Source organism: Rosa chinensis, chromosome 2 (genome assembly GCF_002994745.2).
Source record: "Rosa chinensis cultivar Old Blush chromosome 2, RchiOBHm-V2, whole genome shotgun sequence".
NCBI lineage: Eukaryota > Viridiplantae > Streptophyta > Magnoliopsida > Rosales > Rosaceae > Rosa > Rosa chinensis.
In genome coordinates, this window is record NC_037089.1 from 68,868,834 (window position 1) to 68,890,345 (window position 21,512).

Consider the following 21,512-nt stretch of genomic DNA (forward strand, 5'->3'; position numbering starts at 1 on the left):
CAGGTATCACATTGATAATTTTGAAAGTTCAGGTATCATTTCAAAAGTTCTCGAAGAGTTCAGACACTGTTGAAGTAAAAAACCCCATGAAGAACTAAAGGAAGTGGGAAATATCATTTTTACCCTTATTTTGTGCTTCACGTGCTGGGCACGTGGTCATAGTTAACGGTTCTGTGACGGAAATCGACCGCAGGTACGACGTTGATACGAAAAAATGAGTTCAGGTATCACATTGATAACTTTGAAAGTTCAGGTATCATTTCAAAAGTCCTCGAAGAGTTCAGACACTGTTGAAGTAAAAAACCCTTTTAATTATGAGCTTTTTCTTTTAGGAATGGATGAACTTCAATGTCTTGCGGATAGTGCGACTACGCACACTATTCTACGACATAGGCAATTATTCTTAGAGATGTTGCCTACATATTCCTCTGTGACTACGATGGCTGGGCCATCAGGCTTAGTTCAAGGACATGGAATGCCCAATTCCTATTGCCAAATGGCACCTTGATTAAAGTCACTGAAACTCTCTACACTCCTAAGGCAAATCGAACCTTATTGAGTTTTAAAGATATTAGAGCCATCGGATTCCATGTCGAAACGCATACTGAGAACAGACAAGAGTTCCTTTCCATTACCTCTAATGATTGCGGACGAAAGCGCATCTTAGAGCAGCTTATTTGTCAATATAGTGGACTTTATGTCACTACAATTCGGCCTATTGAATCCAATAATGTAATAAGAGAAGATCTCTTGGATTCAGACACATATTGGCTTTGGCATGACCGACTAGGACATCCTAGTCATGATATGATGCTCCGTATATTAAAGACTTCACACGGACATTCATTCTTCAGAGTGAGAAGAAGCAACAATCGAAAATTGATTCCTGGACTGACCAAGACAGCAACAATTGCAGCATCTGGCGCTGCAGCCGTCTTGAGGCGCCATAGGGCCGCCCAAGTCCTACGTGATGACGCCATCAATGGCTCCAACCATGAGCACTACGCCATGGTTGCTCCTCCTTGTGGCCATGACGCCACACACACCAATTTCCATGGCTCTAACGCTATAATGGGAGATGTAGTCACACATTTTGCTTCTAATAGCGCTACAGACGCTCAGGCCCAGCCAAAATCCTCATTGGTTGGTTCTAAGACCCCTCGCTCATTTCACAAAGCCTGTTCCTTCGGGAAATTAGGACCTAGACCGTCCTAAGCAAAGGATCCTAAAATACTGATTCCGTTCTTACAGAGAATCCAAGGGGATATCTGTGGACCAATTCAACCATCATGCGGACCTTTTAAATACTTTATGGTATTGGTTGATGCGTCGACATGCTGGTCACATGTCGCGCTGTTGTCCACTCGAAATGCTGCTTATGTTAAACTCTTCGCCCAGATTATCCGTCTACGGGCTCACTACCTTGACCATCCTATTAAGTCAATTCGACTAGATAATGTTGGGGAGTTTACATCGAAAAAGTTCGATGACTATTGCATGTCACTGGGGATTGATGTAGAGCATCCAGTTCCCTATGTTCATACCCAAAATGGTCTCGCAGAAGCCGCTATCAAACGACTACAGATGATAGCCCGGACATTGGTTATGCGCACCAATCTCCCTGTTTCTGCTTGGGGATATGCAGTATTGCATGCAGCGACGCTCATTCAGCTATGACCCACTGCAACCCAATCATACTCTGCATTACAACTAGTGACTGGGTACGAGCCTGATATCTCGCACTTACGCATTTTTTGGTGTGCCATTTATGTGCCTATTATGCCACCACAGCGTACTAAGATGGGTCCACAATGACAAATGGGAATTTATGTTGGATATGAATCTCCAACCATCGTCCGCTATCTTGAACTCTTGACAGGCGATCTCTTTACCGCTACATTTGCGGATTGTCACTTTGATGAGACAGTCTTCCCATCGTTAGGGGGAGATAAGAACACAGATGTTCAACAGGAACGACAGGAATTTTCATGGTCTGTCCCCACTATGTCTTATCTCGATCCCCGTACCGTACAGTCCGAACTTGAAGTGCGAAGAATAATCGAGCTCCAGAATATAGCAGACACTCTGCCTGATGCGTTTTCTGATGTTTCCAAAGTGACTAGATCACACATACCTGCTGCAAATGTGTCTGCAAGGATTGATGTCCCAAATACTGGACATCACACCACTCTTGTGACACCAGGAGATGGCGCCATTGCCCAGCTTGACAATGATGTGGCGTCTATGGCTGCAGGTCCCGCAAGGAAGTGCGGTAGACCGATTGGTTCAAAGGATACTCGCCCTAGAAAGAGAGCGAATGAGGCCCAAACAAATCCGTTGATTATCGATACTCAAAATCTATCCCATGAGAATGTTTCGGATTATGGTTATGTCCAAGAGACATCATTGGGGGAATCCTCAATGTCAAAACCTATCCCTGAGAACGTAGAGATCTCTGTAAATTACACTAGTGTACATGGGATGTGGGAAAGAAGCTCCATCATCATTGATGATGTATTCGCGTATTCAGTGGCACGTGAGATTATTAAGACTAATGACATCGAACCACGCTTCGTTGATGAATGCCAACGTAGAGCTGACTGGCCAAAATGGAAAGATGCGATATAGGAAGAACTTGATTCTCTAGCAAAAAGAAAGGTATTTGGCAAAGTTGTACCAATACCACCCAACACCAAACTAGTTGGTCACAAATGGGTATTCATTAGAAAGCGTAATGAGAGAAACGAGATTGTAAGGTACAAAGCTCGCCTTGTGGCGCAAGGCTTCTCACAACACCCTGGAATCGACTACGAGGAGACCTATTCTCCCGTACTTGACGTTATAACTTTCCGCTACCTTGTCAGTTTGGTAGTTTCTGAAAAACTGAACTTGCAGCTTATGGATGTGGTTACTGCGTATCTATATGGGGATCTAGATATAGAGATATACATGAAGATTCCAGATGGAATTCAATTACCCAAGTCAAGTGGCTCTAAACCACGGAGCGCGTTTGCAATTAGATTGAAACGCTCATTATATGGATTAAAACAATCCGGACGGATGTGGTATAACCGTCTAAGTGACTACTTGATTGGGAAGGGATATGTCAACAATGAACTATGCCCATGTGTGTTCATAAAAAGGACAAGTTTCGGATTTGCAATAGTAGCAGTTTTGGTCGATGACATGAATATAATTGGCACCCTTAAAGAGTTAAGGGAAACCGCTGAACACTTGAAATCTAAGTTCGAGATGAAAGATCTTGGGAAAACACGGTTTTGCCTCGGTTTAGAACTTGAGCACCTTAGAGATGGTATCCTGATTCATCAATCAGCTTATACCCAAAAGATACTTAGGCGCTTCAACACTGACAAGATTAAGCCTTCAAGCACCCCAATGATTGTCCGTAGTCTTGATCCAAAGAAGGATCCATTCCGTCCAAAAGATGACGATGAAGAAGTGCCCTACCTAAGTGCAATAGACGCATTATTGTACTTAGCACAATCCACAAGACCGGATATCTCATTTGCTGTGAACTTGCTAGCTAGGTATAGCTCTGCGCCAACACGACGCCATTGGACTGGTGTTAAAGATATTTTTCGATACCTAAGTGGTACGATTGATATGGGCTTGTTCTATCCCTATATAGAGACGATGGATTCAGACCCATCAAGTGCCAGGGATGCCACACATGGTGGACTGCGTTCCCTCTCCCCATCCAAAAACGATATAAGTGTTTTGGAAGGTTTTGTTGATGCTGGGTACCTCTCTGGCCCACACAAAGGTCGCTCCCAAACTGGCTATGTTTTCACTATAGGAAGGACCGCGATATCTTGGAGGTCTACAAAGCAGACCTTAGTCGCCACCTCTTAAAATCATGCAGAGATTATTGCTCTTCACGAAGCAGTTCGTGAATGTAAATGGCTTCGATCCATAATTACGCATGTTCGAAGAAATTGTGGTCTGAAGTCTACCACAGATGAGCCAATGAGCATTTATGAGGATAATGCTGCTTGCATTGAACAAATGAAGCAAGGCTACATCAAAGGCAACAACACCAAGCATATATCGCCCAAATTCTTCTATAATCAGCAACAACAGAAGCTTCTTAAGATCAAAGTGAACTAGGTTCTATCTTAGGACAATGTGACAGACTTGTTTACTAAGTCATTGCCCAAATCCACGTTCGAGAAACATGTGGCAAGAATTGGCTTGCGGAAATTATCTGAACTCCCATTATCGTAGTCATCAGGGGGAGGCGCAGATATCAAGGGGAGATGTCTACATGTTCACCTCGAAACTTGGAGGGTGTGTTGTGCTCTTTTTCCCCTTCGATCGAGGTTATTTTTGTCCCACTGGGTTTTTGTTACTCAGCAAGGTTTTTAACGAGACAACGAGAGAAGCACCGCGTTTGGGCAACACAAGGGGGAGTGTTCAAGTAAACCCTAATTTGTGTTTGGCCCAAACTCTAGGTTACTTGACCTAGTGGTAATAGGGTTAAATTAGAAAGATCTAGATTCCTATTCAATGTACGATTACTTTCCTTGTATGATTGAGATTCTATGCATTGTAATCTTCTATATAAAGAGGCTCCTATTATCAATGAGAATACACAGTAAATTTCTCTCAATTCTTGATTCCCTAAAACATATATATATATGGTTCAGATAAGGGTTCAGATGGGCTTGGATAACCGGAGGGGGGAGAGAGAGCTGTCGGTGGTAGTTTTTGTAATTAAATTTAACTCTAGTGGTAGGTTGTAAGAAGTGACCTTAATTATCACATGGACATTTGTGTGTTCTGAATTATAATAAGGCACTTTAAAATGACCTCCGTTATCATTTGCCCAACAACTTATAAGAGTTATTATGGGTAAGTGGAGTGTTATCAGGGGAAAAAAAATCTCTAGAATTAGTGTAAAGGGACAAAACCCCTAAAAAGAACACCAAATAAAGTTTTATTTTCTTGCTTTCCTTGTTCATACTTCATACGTGTAGGGTAAATGCTACGCGAAACAAGATTCTCTACATAGACCTGAGCATCAACGCAGAAACCCTCACTAGCTAGTTGTTAGTAGTAGATTTTCCTTTGCATGGTAAGGAGCTAACGTAAGTATCTCCTTTGCATATATTGAAGCGAAATTCTCATATATATTCGATAGAATTTTGTGATTTGGTCCAATACCCCATATTCCTTCATCATCCATATCTCACACCGATCAACCCGCTCGCAAGTTGTAAATAAGCACGCACAAGTTCCCCTTTGAAGCCCTCAATTTCACTAGAGAAGTGCCATCATGCCAATAATTAGGTCCTGGCAACTTCTGTGTATGTCTCACTGGTTATATCAAGAGAACCAATTACCCTACAACCACTGGAAGTATGTATATCCAGCCAATAATATATAACTCTCCTCTTACAGATATTGCAGGCCCTAGCTTGTCTTCTTGCCTGGATAGAATTATCAAATGGATAGTTCGAATCAAGCCTTCTCCAAGAATTTGTTCTAAAAGTGTACGTACGTAGATCATCGATTCCTAAGTAGTACTAGCTAGATTCTCAACCACTGTAGTCGATCACTACAATGTAGTCCTCACCAGTCACCACCGTAGTCATAACCATGCCAACTCCATACCTCAATAAAGTTTGCGTCGAACCGAAGAATTTAGTGGCAATATTTTGTAGTCCATTGTACATATATGGATTCCACAAGAATAGCGACTCGATTTGACCATTGTTATATCAATTGAACATGGTTATAGTTTGCAGTCATAACCAAATCTATGGATTTTCCTTTTTCATGGGGAGCTTTTCCCATGTTTACTTAGCACGCAATATTGGGTTATTCCAAGTTTATTTATTTATTTATTTTTGAGTAATAGATAATTTCATTACTTATCCATAGCTAGAAGACACGTACATCATATGCTGTCTTACACCAAATAAAACCTAGATGGGCTAAGCTACCAAGCAAATGACAGATAACTCCCATTGTAAACAAAATGAGCACAATTTTTAGACCTAGCCATATGAACACAAATCCAACACTACCTAAATCCTTGCTAGAGCAACTTTAATCGCTTAGAGACCTCAATTGGTGTATAACTAGAGAAGCTACAGAGCTGGCCCTGAGGGCTGCAGCCTGAGGCCTCCGCCTCAGGCCACCGGTCTCCGGAGGGCCTCCGACAGTTTTTATTTTTTGGGGCCGTGACCACTTACCCAATTTTAGCCCAAAAATTGCCCACTTACTCCACCAAGAGTTTTTTAACCCCATTTACCCAATCTAACAGTGTTTGACAGTATTGCCCTCATTTTAATTAACAAATTACACTCATATCTCTCTCTTTCTCTCTCTCTCTCTCTCTCTCTCTCTCTTTCTCTCTCTTTTTCTAACCTCGTCTCAGGCTCTCTTTCTCTCTCTCTGCCCACCACTCCACCACCGCCGCTCTGTCCCACCGTCGGACCACCAGAGGATGACGCCATCCAACTCCACGATCCCAACACTTCTAGGCTTTGCCGGTTTTGTTCGTCAGATGTCCGGGAAGCTCTCCACGCCCGAATCGGGTCTGGGCTTCGCCGGTTTTGTTTGTCAGATGTCCGGGAAGCTCCGAAGCTCCACGCCGGAATCGAGTCTGGGCTTCGCTTGCAGGTCTCGGACGAAGTCAAAACTGTGGTCTATTGGGGGGCAATTTTACCAAAACTCTAATTTCAGCGATTAATTAACCACAGTTAAGAAATTATTGGGGGGCAATAGACAGATTATTGCCCCCCAATAATTTCTTAATTGTGGTTAATTAATCACTGAAATGAGAGTTTTGATAAGTCTTATGTTGTTTTGAGTTTATTAAAGTACAATAATCTGTCAATGATAGAAACTGGTGATTTTTTGGGTGGTCTATTGGGAGGCAATAGACAGATTATTGCCCTGCAATAATGTCTTAACCGTGGTTCGTTTATTACAGGTCATTTCAACAAAATGCTGCTAGATTCATTAACCAAAATAATTAGGTTTATTGGGGGTCATAAAAAGTTTATTGCCCCCAATAATTTTTTTATAGATGGTCAGAAGTAACTCAGTTTGGTTTTAAATTAGTTTGCAAAAGTACAGGTATTCAAGTTCAATACTTTGTGAATTTAAGTCCACAACGAATTGCCTTTTTTTTCACACTCTCCGCTTCACTTGAACCGCTTCACCCTAGGCCTCTCGGGTGGACTCTTAACAAGAATAAATGCACCTAACAACAAAAGGATCACCCATATTCCTACAAAAAAATAACAAAACAAATATATTATTGCCCCGTAATAAACAGATTATTGCCCCCTAATAATATATCAGAAATACCAAAGCACATTAGAAGCAGTCTTTAAACACAAAGGAAAATATCACTGAACACAATTATAGAGACTTTATAACAATTAAGACACATTATTGCCCCCCCCCCTAATAGGAAGATTATTGCCCCCCAATAATCTCGACTCCGGTTGACGATTTTGCCCACAATTTCAGTCATTTTGCAACAATTCCGGTTGACCTTTTGCCTTCATACTGATTTGACTCCGATTGCAACGACTCTGGTTGTAGCCCGGGACCGGAGATACAATTAAGTTGCGATTTCCATGATGATCAGTCTCCGGCGAGAGAGACAGAAGCAAATCGAAGACGTACCCGATTCTACTGGCGGTCGTCAATTCCTTCAGAAGGTCCAACCCGTCCTCGCCGAGCTTCTCAGTGACGAGGACCGTCGTCTTGGCGTTGAGCCTGGCCGAGGAGAGCACGACGATGAGTTTTGGCGAGGCAATGGCGAGAGCCGGCGTCGTGGGCGACCTGCTGGAGGGATGGAGGGACGGAGAGAGAGATCCGACGTCGTCTAGAGAGAGAGAGAGAGAGAGAAATCGGTTAGGGGGGAGGAGAGAGAAATCGGTGAGTGGGGAGGAGAGAGAGAGAGACTGAGAGGAGAGAGATTGATCAGGGCAAAACAGTCCAAAAATATGAAGAAAACAGGTCCAACTCTTAGAGTTTTGGGTAAGTGGGGTTTAAAAATAAAAATTGTTGTGTAAGTGGGCAATCTCTTAGAGTGTTTGGATAAATGGGGTTAATTAACCCCAAAAATGGGTAAATGATCATTTCCCCTTCTTTTTTTTATATATATTGCAGTTCAGTACGACTTGATATATATTCTTTGCCATCATAATAAGTGGCTGCTGCTCTAGAGCAGCAGTAAGTGTGCATTGTGGCCTTTTATGCCACCTAAGTTCGAAACAAAACAGTTCTCCTTTTTTTTTTTTTTTTGGTTTCTTTTGTATTAAGTACCTTTTTCTTTTCTTTTCTTTTTCTCATTGCTAAAAATAGTTTCATGTTAAAGGACAAACATATTGTGTGCCTTCGTCAAAGCAACTAACAGAGAAGGAATCAAGGAATCAGTGATTACCATCAATCAACATTCAATGTATTTAATGTAATTAATATTCCCGTTGTAACTCTATCCCTATATAAAGGGACAATGAAATGAAATGAGTAGACCAATTCCAATTGTCATTTTACTTTAACACGTTATCAGCACGCTCAGAGCAAATAGCCAAGAAAAAACACACTAGTTCTCTACTTTCTCTCTTTCTCCCGTAAAAAAAAAAAAAAAAAAAAAAAATTCTGCCGATCTTTTAAAAAAAAAAAAAAAAATTTGCAGATCGGCCTTCGTCTCCCTCTCCAGACCTAACCGGCCTTCGTCCCCCTCTCAAGCTGGTTTTCACCTCACCGGTCAGACCGGCCTCACCTCACCAGCCCTTCACCTCCGCCTCCGTCTACAGCCCAGATCGGCCTAATGCAAATCCCGCTTACAGCAGCTCGGCAGTAAGCACCCCACCTTCCATCGCACTGTTGAACCAACCTGCAGTCCCACGTCCGGCCAGACAGTGGCGGAACTATTAAGGGGCCAGTGGTGGCCCTGGCCCCCCCAAACTTTTCAAGTGCACACATGGACACATGTAATTGGTGTATAGATTTAATATGTTTTAGACAAATACTATGAGATTGGCCCCCCCATAACATTTTTCATCATTGTTCGGCCCCCCCAAATGGAACTCTCTAGTTCCGCCACTGCGGCCAGACCTCCAGATCCTTCTTCCGGCCTCCTCTTTTCCAGCCCCGGCGATCGATTACCTGCCCAGCGCCCCTTCACCTATCCCAGTATCACCAGACCAGTCGCTCGCCTCCACCCCCTGCAGCGCCCCCGCGCCAACGCACGATCTAGCCTTCGATCCAACCTCCGATCCAGCCTCCGAGCTGTCGTAGCTACAGCCTTTGGGCCGCCTTCGCTACTCTCCATTTCCTACTCGCTGGCGCGACCTCCACCTGCAAATCACCATATGTAAAGAACCAGAAACCAGCAGAAAAACGCGAGGAAGAAGAAAAAGAGAGAGAGAGAGAGAAAGAGAGAAAGAAAAAAGAAAAGAAAAAAAAAAGACGCGAAAGAAAAAAAAACGGAGACAGGAAAAAAAAAGAGCTGACCCGGCCCAAAGAAAAGAGCAGGCCCAATTCAAAAAAAAAAAAAAGTAGGCCTGAGGCCCAGAAAAAAAAAAAAACAGGCCCTGCGGCCTAAAAGAAAAAAAAAGGAAACAAGCCCTGCTGCCTAGAAAAAAAAACCAAAGCCCTGTGGCCCATTGCTAAAAAAAAAAATAGAGAAAGCGGCTTAGTTTTTCTCAAGTCCAAAAACATCGCTACGCACGCCTGCATCAACACGCGCGCGCGTTAGGATTGTTTTATTTTCTCGAAATCAAGTATGTTTTCTTTATTTTACTTTATTTTTTTAACCAAGAATGTGAATTTGATTTATCTTTTCTATTTTTAAGCATGCTTTAGATTTTATTATATATGCTTTTATTATAAAATTCTCGAGCATGTTTAGTTAGATTATATTAATCATTTTAACCATGCTTTGTCATTTATGCTTTATATGATTATCTTTACGCATGATTATATATTTGATTTTTGAGCATGCCATATATATCTATATATATTGTTATATATTATTTATGAAATTTTGAGCATGTTTTTATTTTATTTACGCTTATATAAATTATGTCTACGCATCCTTTGTATTTTACTATTGTTTACATTTTATTTTATGCATGACATATTCTTGCTATTATTATATAATTTGCTATGATTATGTGTAGTGTATAATTTGTTGTATATTTGTGAAATTTGAGCATGCCATGTAGTTGATTTTTATATTTTATATTTAAATGTGCTATGATTATTTTTAATGCAACATATCAATACCGCTTGGCCATGATAATGAAAATTCATGCGCATTATACACACACTTACTGTGATAAAGTATTTTCACATGGCATCGAAAAAAATGTGACCATTACGAATCTTGGTCTTGAAATCTAATTCATACGTTTGGAAAATAATTTACGTGGATGTCTTTATGACTGCGTAATTTATATCTTCTCTCTTGTTTTATGTAGATGCTGATCCAACTCGACCTGAGTTTTACATTTTGGACTCAGAAGGACTTGAGTACCATCGTTGGGTTTCCGATATGGAAACTGCCTTTGTGGCAAAAGACTACACTGCCACCATTACTGACCCTAAAGATGATGAACTATCTAATAAGGTGAAAGCAGATGCCTTAATGTTTCTGAGGCGACATATTGATCCTAGCCTACGCTGGGAGTACCTTCAGTTGAAGACACCCAAAGAACTGTGGGATGCCTTTAAAGGACGCTTTGGGAACATTCAAGACACTTTACTCCCAGAACTAGCTATTCAGTGGAATGGAATCTGCTTGCTTGACTATAAAAAGGTCAATGACTTCAACAAGGACATGTTGCGCTTAAAGGCATGTCTCAATTTCTGTGGAAGGGAAATCATAGAAGATGATATGATCTACAAGACAGTTACCACCTTTCCTAATTCAGCTTTTATACTAGCGAACCAGTATCAGTTGGATTATGACAATAAAAGAATCATAACCTTCAATAAGTTGATAAGTCTACTGCAAGTGGCTGAGAGACATAATGAGATTCTCCTGAATAACAATGCCAGGCCCACTAAGACAAAGAAAATTTCCGAGACTAATTATGGAAAAATGAAAGGTGGAAATAACTCCAATGCAAGGGGGTTTAGACGTGTTGATCCCTACCCATGTGGCAACAATGCACCACATGGAAAGGGACATGGGGATCGTGGAAACAAGATGAAAAATGAAAGAGTTGACAATGAACCATGCTATAGGTGTGGATTCATTGGGCATTGGTACAAGAACTGCCAAGCAAATAACAGAATAGCAGCCAATTACAAGAGGTATAGAGAGTCTAAAGAACAAGAGGCTCACTATATGGAAGAAGGAGGTCATGACCTAAACGTCAACCTTACAATTGCAGACTTCAATGGCAAAGAGGAACTTGCTAAGTCAATGGATACTCTCAATCTTGACTGATCTGCTTTATTCATTTTATTTTCCAAAGACAGTTGTGAAGGCATAATGCCTCACTTTTAATTAGACTATTGTTTGGTCTTAAAGTTTATTTTCAATCATGGATTGATGAATAAGATTTCTGAACAAGACCTTGATTTGATTATCGTTGGCTTATTAATAAATTTCGAATTTTATTCTGAAGCACTGAATTTATTCAAATTTATTTCTATACACATATTTACATGGTTCGAAATAGCACTATAAAGATGTAAAGCAATACATCTAGAAAAGAGAAAAATTATTAGAATGAAAAGAATACCATTCTACGCAAATAGAAATACTCTAAAGAATATGAGTTATATTTTCTAAATATCTCCCATTTATTTGTAGGAATGAATGGAGGAGAACTTGAGTGCTTAGATGATAGTGGGACTACTCACACAATATTAAGAAATAGGCAATTATTCATTGAACTAATAGCCTATAATTCCTCTGTGACTACGATAATTGGATTATCACAACTAATAAAATGGCGAGGAACTGCCAAATTTTTGCAGCCTAATGGCAAAACATTTAAAGTCACAGACTCTCTATATGCACCAAGAGCTAATCGAACCTTGTTAAAGTTTCAAAGCTATTTGTGCCAACGGTTATCATGTAAAAACACACCGTGAGAATGGAACTGAATACCTTGATATTACATCTAATGACTGTGGAAGGAAACACATATTAGAGAAAATTATGAGTCAATCTAGTGGACTGTACCTCACTACGATTCGGATCATTGAATCCTATATTGTCACCAACAATGAAATGTGGGACACTGACTCATACAGGCTTTTGCATGATTACCTATGGCACCGAGGTCGTGACATGATGATCTGTATTTTTAAAGAACTCACACGGACATCCCTTCTTTCGAGTGAAAAATGGGAGAAAAATCCGCCACACAATGCAAGGTGTCGGTTCTAGTATTGCTCAAATGCAGTCATTGCCTTCTGAAGTACCAGAAGCGCTACCTCCCTCCCATTATGCCTCATTGACTATTTCAAAGGCACATAACTCGTTTTGCAAAGCCTGCTCTTTAGCAAAAACAGGATCGAGACCTTCGTATGCTAAAGATACAAAACAAAACATTCCATTCTTACAAAGGATACAAAGAGATGTCTGTGGACCTATCCATCCATAATGCGGACCATTCAAGTACTTTATGGTTTTGGTGGATGCTTCGACAATCTGGTCACATGTCGTTTTATTGTCCACAAGAAATGCTGCAATACTCCTAGCACATATTATACGTTTAAGGGCTCACCACCCTGATCACCCTATCAAGTCTATAAGGCTTGATAATGCTAGAGAGTTTACATCAAAAGCATTTGATGATTATTGCATATCTATTTGGATCGATGTAGAGCATCCTGCACCCCATGTGCATACACAAAATGGTCTCACAGAAGCCACCATCAAAAGGCTACAGATGGTGGCAAGGGCATTGGTTATGCGCACCAACCTGCCTATATCTGCATGGGGTTATGCAATATTGCACGCAGCTTTACTTATTCGTTTCAGACCCACTGCTAGCCAACCATTTTCTGCGTACCAGTTGGTAACTGGATATGAGCCTGACATTTCACACTTACGCATATTTGGTTGCGCAGTATTATATGTGCCTATTGCGCCCCCACAGCACACCATAATGGGTCCTCAGAGACGATTAAGTATTTATGTTGGATACGAATTTCCAACAATTATCCACCATTTGGAACCCTTGACAGGCGATCTCTTTACTGCTAGATTTGCGGATTGTCACTTTGATGAGACAGTCTTCCCGTCGTTAGGAGGAGATAGGAAAAAGGATTTTCCAAGGGAACGACAGGAATTGTCGTGGTTTGTCTCCACTCCGTCTCATTTTGATCCTCCCACTTCACAAAGTGAAAGTGAAGTGAAAAGAATAATCGATCTTCAGAATGTAGCAGATTCGATGTCTGATGCGTTTACTGATATCGCAAAAGTGACGAGATCACATATACCAGTTGCAAATGTGCCTGCAAGGTTAGAAGTCCCCAACAAGGGGCACGGTGCCGTAGATAGAGGCACTGCAACCGCACTTAGTGGAGGTGTGGTTGAGGGCGTGGCTCCCCAAGGAAGAGGGGGAGGTCACTTGGTTCGATTGACACTCACCTAAGGAAGAAGAGGGTGAGTAAGGCACAAACCAATCATCAATGTATAGAATCCCTTTCATGAGATTTTCTCTGATTATAGTTATGTCCATGAATCAATACTGGAGGACGCTCCGATGTTAAAAATGATTCCAGAGAACAAAGAAATCTCAGAGGATTATGAGAGTGCGTATGAGTTGATAGAAAGATCTTCCATACACATTGATGATATATACTGTTGCTCAAGGAATCATAGAGCATGATGATATCGAACCACGCTCTATTGCAAAATGTTAACAAAGAGCAGATTTGTCTAAATGGAAAGAAGCAATCCAGGTAGAATTAGATTCTCTGACAGAGAGACAGGTATTTGGTCCAGTAGTGCTAACCCCACCAAGTGTAAAGCCTGTAGGACATAAATGGACCTTTGTCAGAAAGCGTAATGAGAATAATGAAGTCCTAAGGTACAAGGCTCGCCTTGTGGCGCAAGGTTTCTCACAACGCCCTGGAATTGACTACGAGGAGACATTATCTCCCAAAATGGACGTTATAACGTTCCGCTACTTAGTTAGCTTAGTAGTTTCCAAAAGACTATAAATGCAGCTCATAGATGTGGTTACTACATATCTCTATGGGGATCTAGATTCAGAGATATATATGAAAGTGCCTGATGGCCTTACATTACCCAAGTCAAGTGACTCTAAACCACGGAGTGCGTTTGCAACTAGGTTGAAACGCTCACTTTACGGATTAAAACAATCCAGGCGGATGTGGTATACCAGTCTAAGTGACTACTTGATTGGGAAGGGATATAAGAACGATGAATTATGCCCCTGCATATTCATAAAGAAAACAAGTTTCGGATTTGCAATTGTAGCAGTATATGTCGATGATATGAACATAACAGGTACTCTTGATGAAATAAGAGAAACCGCGAGCTACTTGAAATCCGAATTTGAGATGAAGGATCTTGGGAAAACTCGATTCTGTCTAGACCTTGAACTAGAACACCGAGTTTGTGGAATACTAATCCACTAGTCTGCGTATGTCCAAAAGTCAGGCAATTTAACATGGACAAAGTGCATCCTACTAGCACTCCCATGATCGGTCGAAGCTTGGATGCAAAGAAAGGTCCATTTCGTCCAAAGGAAGATGAGGAAGAGGTGTTGGGAGCTGAAATTCCCTATCTAAGTGCAATAGGCGCATTATTGTACTTAGCCCAATGTACTCGACCAGACATTGCATTCTCAGTGAACTTGTTAGCTAGATTTAGCTCAGTGCCAACGCAGCGTCACTGGAATGGTATCAAGAACATCTTCGATATCTAAAAGGGACCATTGACTTGGGAACTTTCTTTCCCTACAGAGAGACAAGAGGGACCGCATATGGAACTGCAATCCCTAAAGGAAATATTGATGGCGAAACCGCCACTACCTACACTGAAACACCAAATGACGTTTTGGTTGGTTTTGCTGATACTGGGTACCTCTATGACCCACATAAAGGTCGTTCCCAAAATGGTTATGTACTCACCATTGGGAACACCGCGATATCTTGGAGATTAACCAAGCAAACCCTTGTGGCTACCTCCTCGAACCACTCAGAGATCATTGCTCTACTTGAGATGGTTCATGAGTGTATATGGTTAAGAGCTATCATTACACATATTTGAGGGACTAGTGGTTTGAGTTCTACCACTGAAGAGCCCACTTGCATTTATGAAGATAATGCAGCTTGCATCGAACAGATGAAGCTAAGATATATCAAGGGGATAATACAAAACACATATCGCCAAAGTTTTCCTACAATCAGCAACAACAAACCCTCCTCAAGATTCAAGTGAATCAAGTAAGGTCTGAGGAGAATGTGGCAGATTTGTTCACCAAATCACTGCCTAAGGCCACAGTTGAGAAACATGTGAAAAGCATAGGAATGCGAAGACTTTCCAAGCTCACTTGATTAATGTAAAGATCAGGGGGAGGTGTAGACGTCAGGGGGAGTATAACACACACATGTCATTCTCAAATGTAGAAAGTGCGTTGTGCTCTTTTCCTTCGACCAAGGTGTATTTTTGTCCCACAGGGTTTTTATTGTTACTTGGCAAGGTTTTTAGTGAGGCAACAACTTATACACCATTTCGTCTTTGACTTGGCACAAGGGGGAGTGTTAAAGAAAAACATATTGTGTGCCTTCGTCAAAGCAACTGACGGAGAGGGAATCAAGGAATCAGTGATTACCATCAATCAGCACAATTATAGATCAATCAGCATTCAATGTATTTAATGTAATTAATATTCCCGTTGTAACTCTAACCCTATATAAAGGGACTATGAAATGAAATAAGTAGACCAATTCCAATTGTCATTTTACTTTAACATTTCATTTTATATTCTCTCACTTTTTTTTTCCGGTTTCTTTTGGTATTAAACACTTTTTTTTTTCATTTCTGGTTTTTTTCTAATGTCCTTTCTAATTTAAGAATACAATATAGATGTTTTTTTTGTTCCTTTTTTTTCATTGCTATTAGTATATTTAAGTTTCAATTTATTATTGGAAAAAAATTCGTATGAATGTTTGCCTCAGGCCTCCAAAATGTCAGGACCGGCCCTGGGAAGCTAAACTTAAATAGCAAAAGACTAGAATCCAAATGCTAGGTACCGAGAAACAGAAAGCTTAGAGCTTCCCTACCCCTTTGCTCTTATCTATAAGGCTGTCCTCCTTAACATCATCAGCAGTAGAGTAAGTGGGATGCAAAGGAGCCACACTCACCTTCTTTTGAAACTGGAATTGTCAACCACCCAACTATGAAGGTTGAAAGTAGATGGGTCAACAAGTCCGTGTGTCAGAAGTTTCGCGAGGAGAAAAGCATGGGAAGAAGGACGAACAAGGCCACCCTCAATCATGCTAAGATCAAGAGCACCATCACCCTCTGCTAAAGCAAGGGATGCAGCAAAACTCGAGGTCACAGCTTCAGGTGAAGCCATAGGATTGAAGAGAAGAAGCGAAAAAGCTAGGGAGCAGTCTTGGAGGCTACAACTAAGGTTGAGAGAAAAAAGCTCTCCTTGGGTTTCATTAGAAATGGGTTATCCTATGTTTATTTAAGGCAGAAATATCACTTTGGTCATCGAACTATGGCTCGCTCGACACTTTGGTCATCCAACTTTTAAAAACTTCATTTTGGTCATCAAACTATATCATCGCATATCACTTTGGTCATTCCGTCTGTTTTCTCTGTTAACTCCAAGGGTATTTTGGAGATTTAATGATTTACTCGCCATTTTTGTAACTTAATCCAACTTTTCCCGCCTAAACATAAAAACTTCATCCAATTTTGCCAACTTTTCCCTCTTATAATTCCTCGATTTATTAAAACAATATTTTTCTTCCTTTTATATTCCCTCACTTTGAATCATTCTCTTACTCGATTATTTTTCTCTGTTTTATGCTTTGATTACTGATGATGAATGCATGAATAAAAGGAGCGAAAAGTTGGCAAAATTGAATAAAGTTTTATGTTTAGGTGGGGAAAATTGGATTAAGTTATAAAAATGGCGGGTAAAACATTTCATCTCCAAAATACCCCTGGAGTTAACAGAGAAAACTGACGGAATGACCAAAGTGATATACAGTGAGATAGTTCGATGACCAAAATGAAGTTTTTAAAAGTTGGATGACCAAAATGTCGAGCAAGTCATAGTTCGATGACCAAAGTGATATTTCTCCCTTTATTTAAACAAATGTGCATAGAAATAGTAGATTCCATCAAAATGAAGAATTTATATCCAACCTTTTTCAATTGAGTTCGTCACTATTCATGAATTCTTTCATTCTAAGTAACAAAATGTGTGATTAATATGATACAAATTTTTTTTTTTAAATTACAATTTTGTTTTTGTAAACTATTTTAATTACAATTAGAGTAATAAGGTGTTTCTTTTCTTTTTGAAGAGAAAATAGCAGCCATAGGGTTTGAGCAGAGCACGGGCGGCGGAAATCTCCTTTCAGTGGCCATCTGAGCTAGCACCAGCGGGGCTCTTTATCGGGGGGCCATGGATAACATGGACTACCAATTTCAGAGTTGACTGGTTGTGGCAGAAGATCATTTTTGATATCTAATTGTGTAGGTGAAGCGCAGGCTTGTAGTTGTGGCAGAAGATCATTTTTGATATCTAATTGTGTATGTGACATAGACATCGATGGACTTGGTTACGATGCGCTCTTATCAGCGGTTCTTACAAGCAAGGGGTGATCAAGGAGTCGTCGAGGTCGAGGAGCGTCGGGTTTCTACCGGATTCGATTGGGCTTGATGGTACTTGATTGGCGTTTGATGCTGTAGTTGAAAGGCCGGTCACCGAAGGGACTTATGACAGTAAAGGCAGCCTGGTAGCATACAGCTAGGGCTTCCGTCCCTTTTGCTAGGGTTTGGGCTTGGGTGTAAGCTCAAACTGAGGCTAATCTGCTCTATGTTGTGAGTCAGTAGGGAGGGTGTCTTGCCACCCTTGTTTATCACTTAGTGATGAGGTTGGACCGGCCTAAGAATTGGGACCTTCTTGGACTTTTAAGTCATTATATAGTCTTCAAGTGCCTATCTATCCAAGTGGCTTATGGATAAGGAGTAACTCCTATTTGTTTGCTAGGACGTGGTATTCTATTGGTACCACAATTGCATAATTGACTAATGAGAGGGTAGCTGATGATTTTTCCCTAGACACGGAGTTTGTTTTCTGTGCTATAAGTTCGCTACTATAGGAGCTCAAAACATACCTGTAATGAGTTTGCATTTAATTGATAGAGTTTGGGATTTCTGTCCGTTTCCTTTTCAAGTACATATATGGTAGACTTTAGCTAATGGCTATTGAATCTAATGAAATATTAAAAAAAAAAAAGAATAAAAAGAGAAAAGAAAAAAATTACAACCATTAGGCCACATATATTGGCACGAAAAGAAAATGAAGCTTCTTTTCATACCTCTAAATTTGGCATTTGGACCCCCCTCTCCCTTTTTTTTTAAGTGATAGTTAACTTTGTCAAATGATGTCAAATTACCAATAAATACACAAAAGAGGAAAAACAAAAGAATTTTCCTCTTCCCATAATAACAAATAGAAAGATATGGTTTGTTACAGCATAACGTCATCATCACAAGGATACTAAGAGTAAGATATGGTTCTGATATCTCATTGCCTTCTCCCATTAATCCATTAGCCCAACAACAAATTAATTGACATTAACATATTCTTCTCCCTTAGTCCCTCTTATAATGAGATAGCAAAAGTTGATTAATTTCATCTCCGTTGCCTCTGCTTATGCTCCTTACATGCAACTTCATATTCTAAAAAACCCGCACATTAACCACCAATATGTATCATGGGTCTATTTGCTATCTTTGCATTGTCAAACATTCCAGCATGCGAAGCTTTCTTCCTCTTCACCGCTGAACCAATTATTTCCCCTAGTTTATGGTCATCAGCATGCCGAAGTTGGAATTCTGAAAGATCAAATAAGCAAACTTTGAAGTTCCCATCAGCTAAGAGTCGCAATCTATTGCAACTAGCACAAAAATGCTTAGTCATTGATGTGATAAAAGGAACTGTACCAAGATAATCATCTATCCCGAAATTCTTGGCAGTATCAATTGGTGATCAATCCGCTACTTGAGGGCTGATTATTGGTGTATGGAAGAAAATCGGCCTCTAATGTTTGGGTTCCTTGTTAGGTCATGTTGTGCTTTTCTTTGCATGCATGTGTTTACTTCTTAAGATTTGCTTGATAAAAGGTTTTATTATTTTCAATGTAATTAAGATGCTCGGATTACAGAAATTATATACACCCTGAGTCCTTAAGTTCATGGATCACACGCGTGTTGTTGACGGCTTTGATTCATGATCATGGACTCCGAAGCTATCCTCTTTGGAAAAAAAAAATTAATAAAAAAATAAAAAGGTCTTTTATTGATTTTACTGGACCATAAGCATTGTAGGAAAGTTAGGGAGATGTAGATACCAAATTGGTTATTTGTCAAAGTAAGTAACCTCCAAGTGAGGAGGTTCAATTACCAATTTTAGAGGTATGAATAGAACCTCTTAAAAGAAAAAGAAAAAAAAATCGAGCATATAAAAGAGAGGAGACCCTAATTTACACACAATTTACGGCCATCTCTGCAATTCTGTTTTACTCTTTCATCAGGACGCCATGTCTCTTGTCGAATCAGGATTCTCCAAGGATCCGAACCTGAACCAGGTCCCGCCGGAGGAGGACGACAAGATCCAGACTGATGGTATGCTTTTGATTTTCTGTTTTATGTTTCGTGAGAAATCAAATTTTCACCTAATTGTTTTCGTTATGTAGAATTTCGTATCTTAATTTATGTTTGATTCGAAACGACAAATGTTTGCTGGTGTTAGTCATTCTCTTGGTTTGCTGGTTTCGTTTTGCATTATCTGAGTAGGCAAAAGGGCCTTTATTTATTTGTTGTGTAATTAGCACAAGGATAACTCTACATCTTGTGTAGCGGGACAAGCTTAATTAGCTGTACCTTGAGATGCGCCTTCATTATTTGAGCGGATTGCATAGAGTTTGTATGGTTTGTATGTTTCAGAGGCCTAATATATAATTCATAGATAGTGTCTGGGAGGAATTAGCGTACCAACACTCATTCCATCAATCAATTCACTTTTTGGCCAATAAATTCATATTCCATTGGTTCGTTTATGATTATGCATAGCCGACCACATCTAACTATTAATTTGTTGATGACGTGATAGATCTATTGCACATGTTTATGTAACAAAAATTTGTTTGTGTTGGTTACCTTGTTTGATTTGAAAATATTTTCTCAGAAATATCAAGGTTAAAGTTTTGTAGTTGATTACAAGTCTTGGCAATCTTTCTTATTTTTTGTATACATGTACCGTCTTTAAAAGTTGAAACTCAATTTCTGCTGAAGATCCCTTTTTCTGTTTTGTTTTGTTTGCCTGTTTGGTACCAAGCTATGAATTGTATAGTTTGTAGAAAGTTGGTATACTGTAACTTGAACTACTTTTCTGTTTGCGGTACTTGAATGGTACAAGAAAAAGTAAAAGGACCTTTTCATTGCTAGTATGTTATTACTTACCGGCAGACCTATTATATTTGGAATTTAAGTTTGCTGCCACACAATTTGTTGGTTTCTTATGCTTTTTTCTTTTGGTAAACTGCCAAACAGGAAAGCACAAGTTTGCTGAAGACTCTCTATCTCAACTTGAAGTAGAGGAAGAAGAGGAAGAAGAGGAAGAAGATGAAGATGAAGATGAAGAAGGAGAAGGAGGAGAAGAAGAAGACGAAGCAGAAGAAGAATTTGAGATGTGTGATGTTTGTTTGAAGGACAAGGAACACTGGACAGATGAATGCCCGTACTTGGTTCGTATCCCAAACCCAATGGAAGTAACTCTTGGCAAAGGCTATGAGTTAGTTTGTGCGCACTGTAACGTGAAGGGTGGCCACTCTGATATAGTCGGCACACAATGTAATTGGTGGGGGGGCAACCCTAATAGGAGGTGGGAAGGACGTGCTATTATCAAGGTTTGTGGTATTTGTGAGGGCGTACTCCACTGGTCTGCAGAGTGCCCAAACAAGGACTCATTACCAAAGCCAAAGAGTCTGTTGGAGTGTGCTGCTGAGTATCGCTCTTGGTTGGCTACCAAAAAATGTCAAGCTGCTTGATAGCCTTGATTTGTTGAATCATAACTTCTAGCACAATATATGCACTGAGTTTTTCTCTAAAATCAGTATTAATATATGTATGTCGGCTAATCATCATTTGGAAGACAAACTTATGCAGCGTTTTTATCTATGAAGTAAAATCAGTATTAATATATGTATGTTGGCTAATCATCACTTGTATATGGATTCTATTTATAAATAAGTAATATAGTCGGTTAGTAATCTCT

The 21,512-nt window shown here is 40.1% G+C and overlaps 1 protein-coding gene across 1 annotated transcript; it reads left to right on the forward strand.

Moving 5' to 3' along the window:
• The first annotated feature begins 19,704 nt into the window (after nt 1-19,704).
• Nucleotides 19,705-21,437, forward strand: LOC112186099 (AT-rich interactive domain-containing protein 4B). The gene is made up of 2 exons (XM_024324460.2): nt 19,705-19,861; nt 20,789-21,437. The coding sequence occupies exons 1-2, from the start codon at nt 19,777-19,779 to the stop codon at nt 21,283-21,285; spliced, it is 582 nt and encodes a 193-aa protein (XP_024180228.1). The 5' UTR covers nt 19,705-19,776; the 3' UTR covers nt 21,286-21,437.
• The last annotated feature ends 75 nt before the right edge of the window (nt 21,438-21,512 follow it).

Excerpts from the sequence above, each read along its gene's own strand:
- LOC112186099 (XM_024324460.2), top strand. The coding sequence starts at position 19,777 with ATGTCTCTTGTCGAATCAGGATTCTCCAAGGATCCGAACCTGAACCAG. Across the intron at positions 19,862-20,788 it reads CGACAAGATCCAGACTGATG|GAAAGCACAAGTTTGCTGAA; the intron begins GTATGCTTTTGA and ends ACTGCCAAACAG.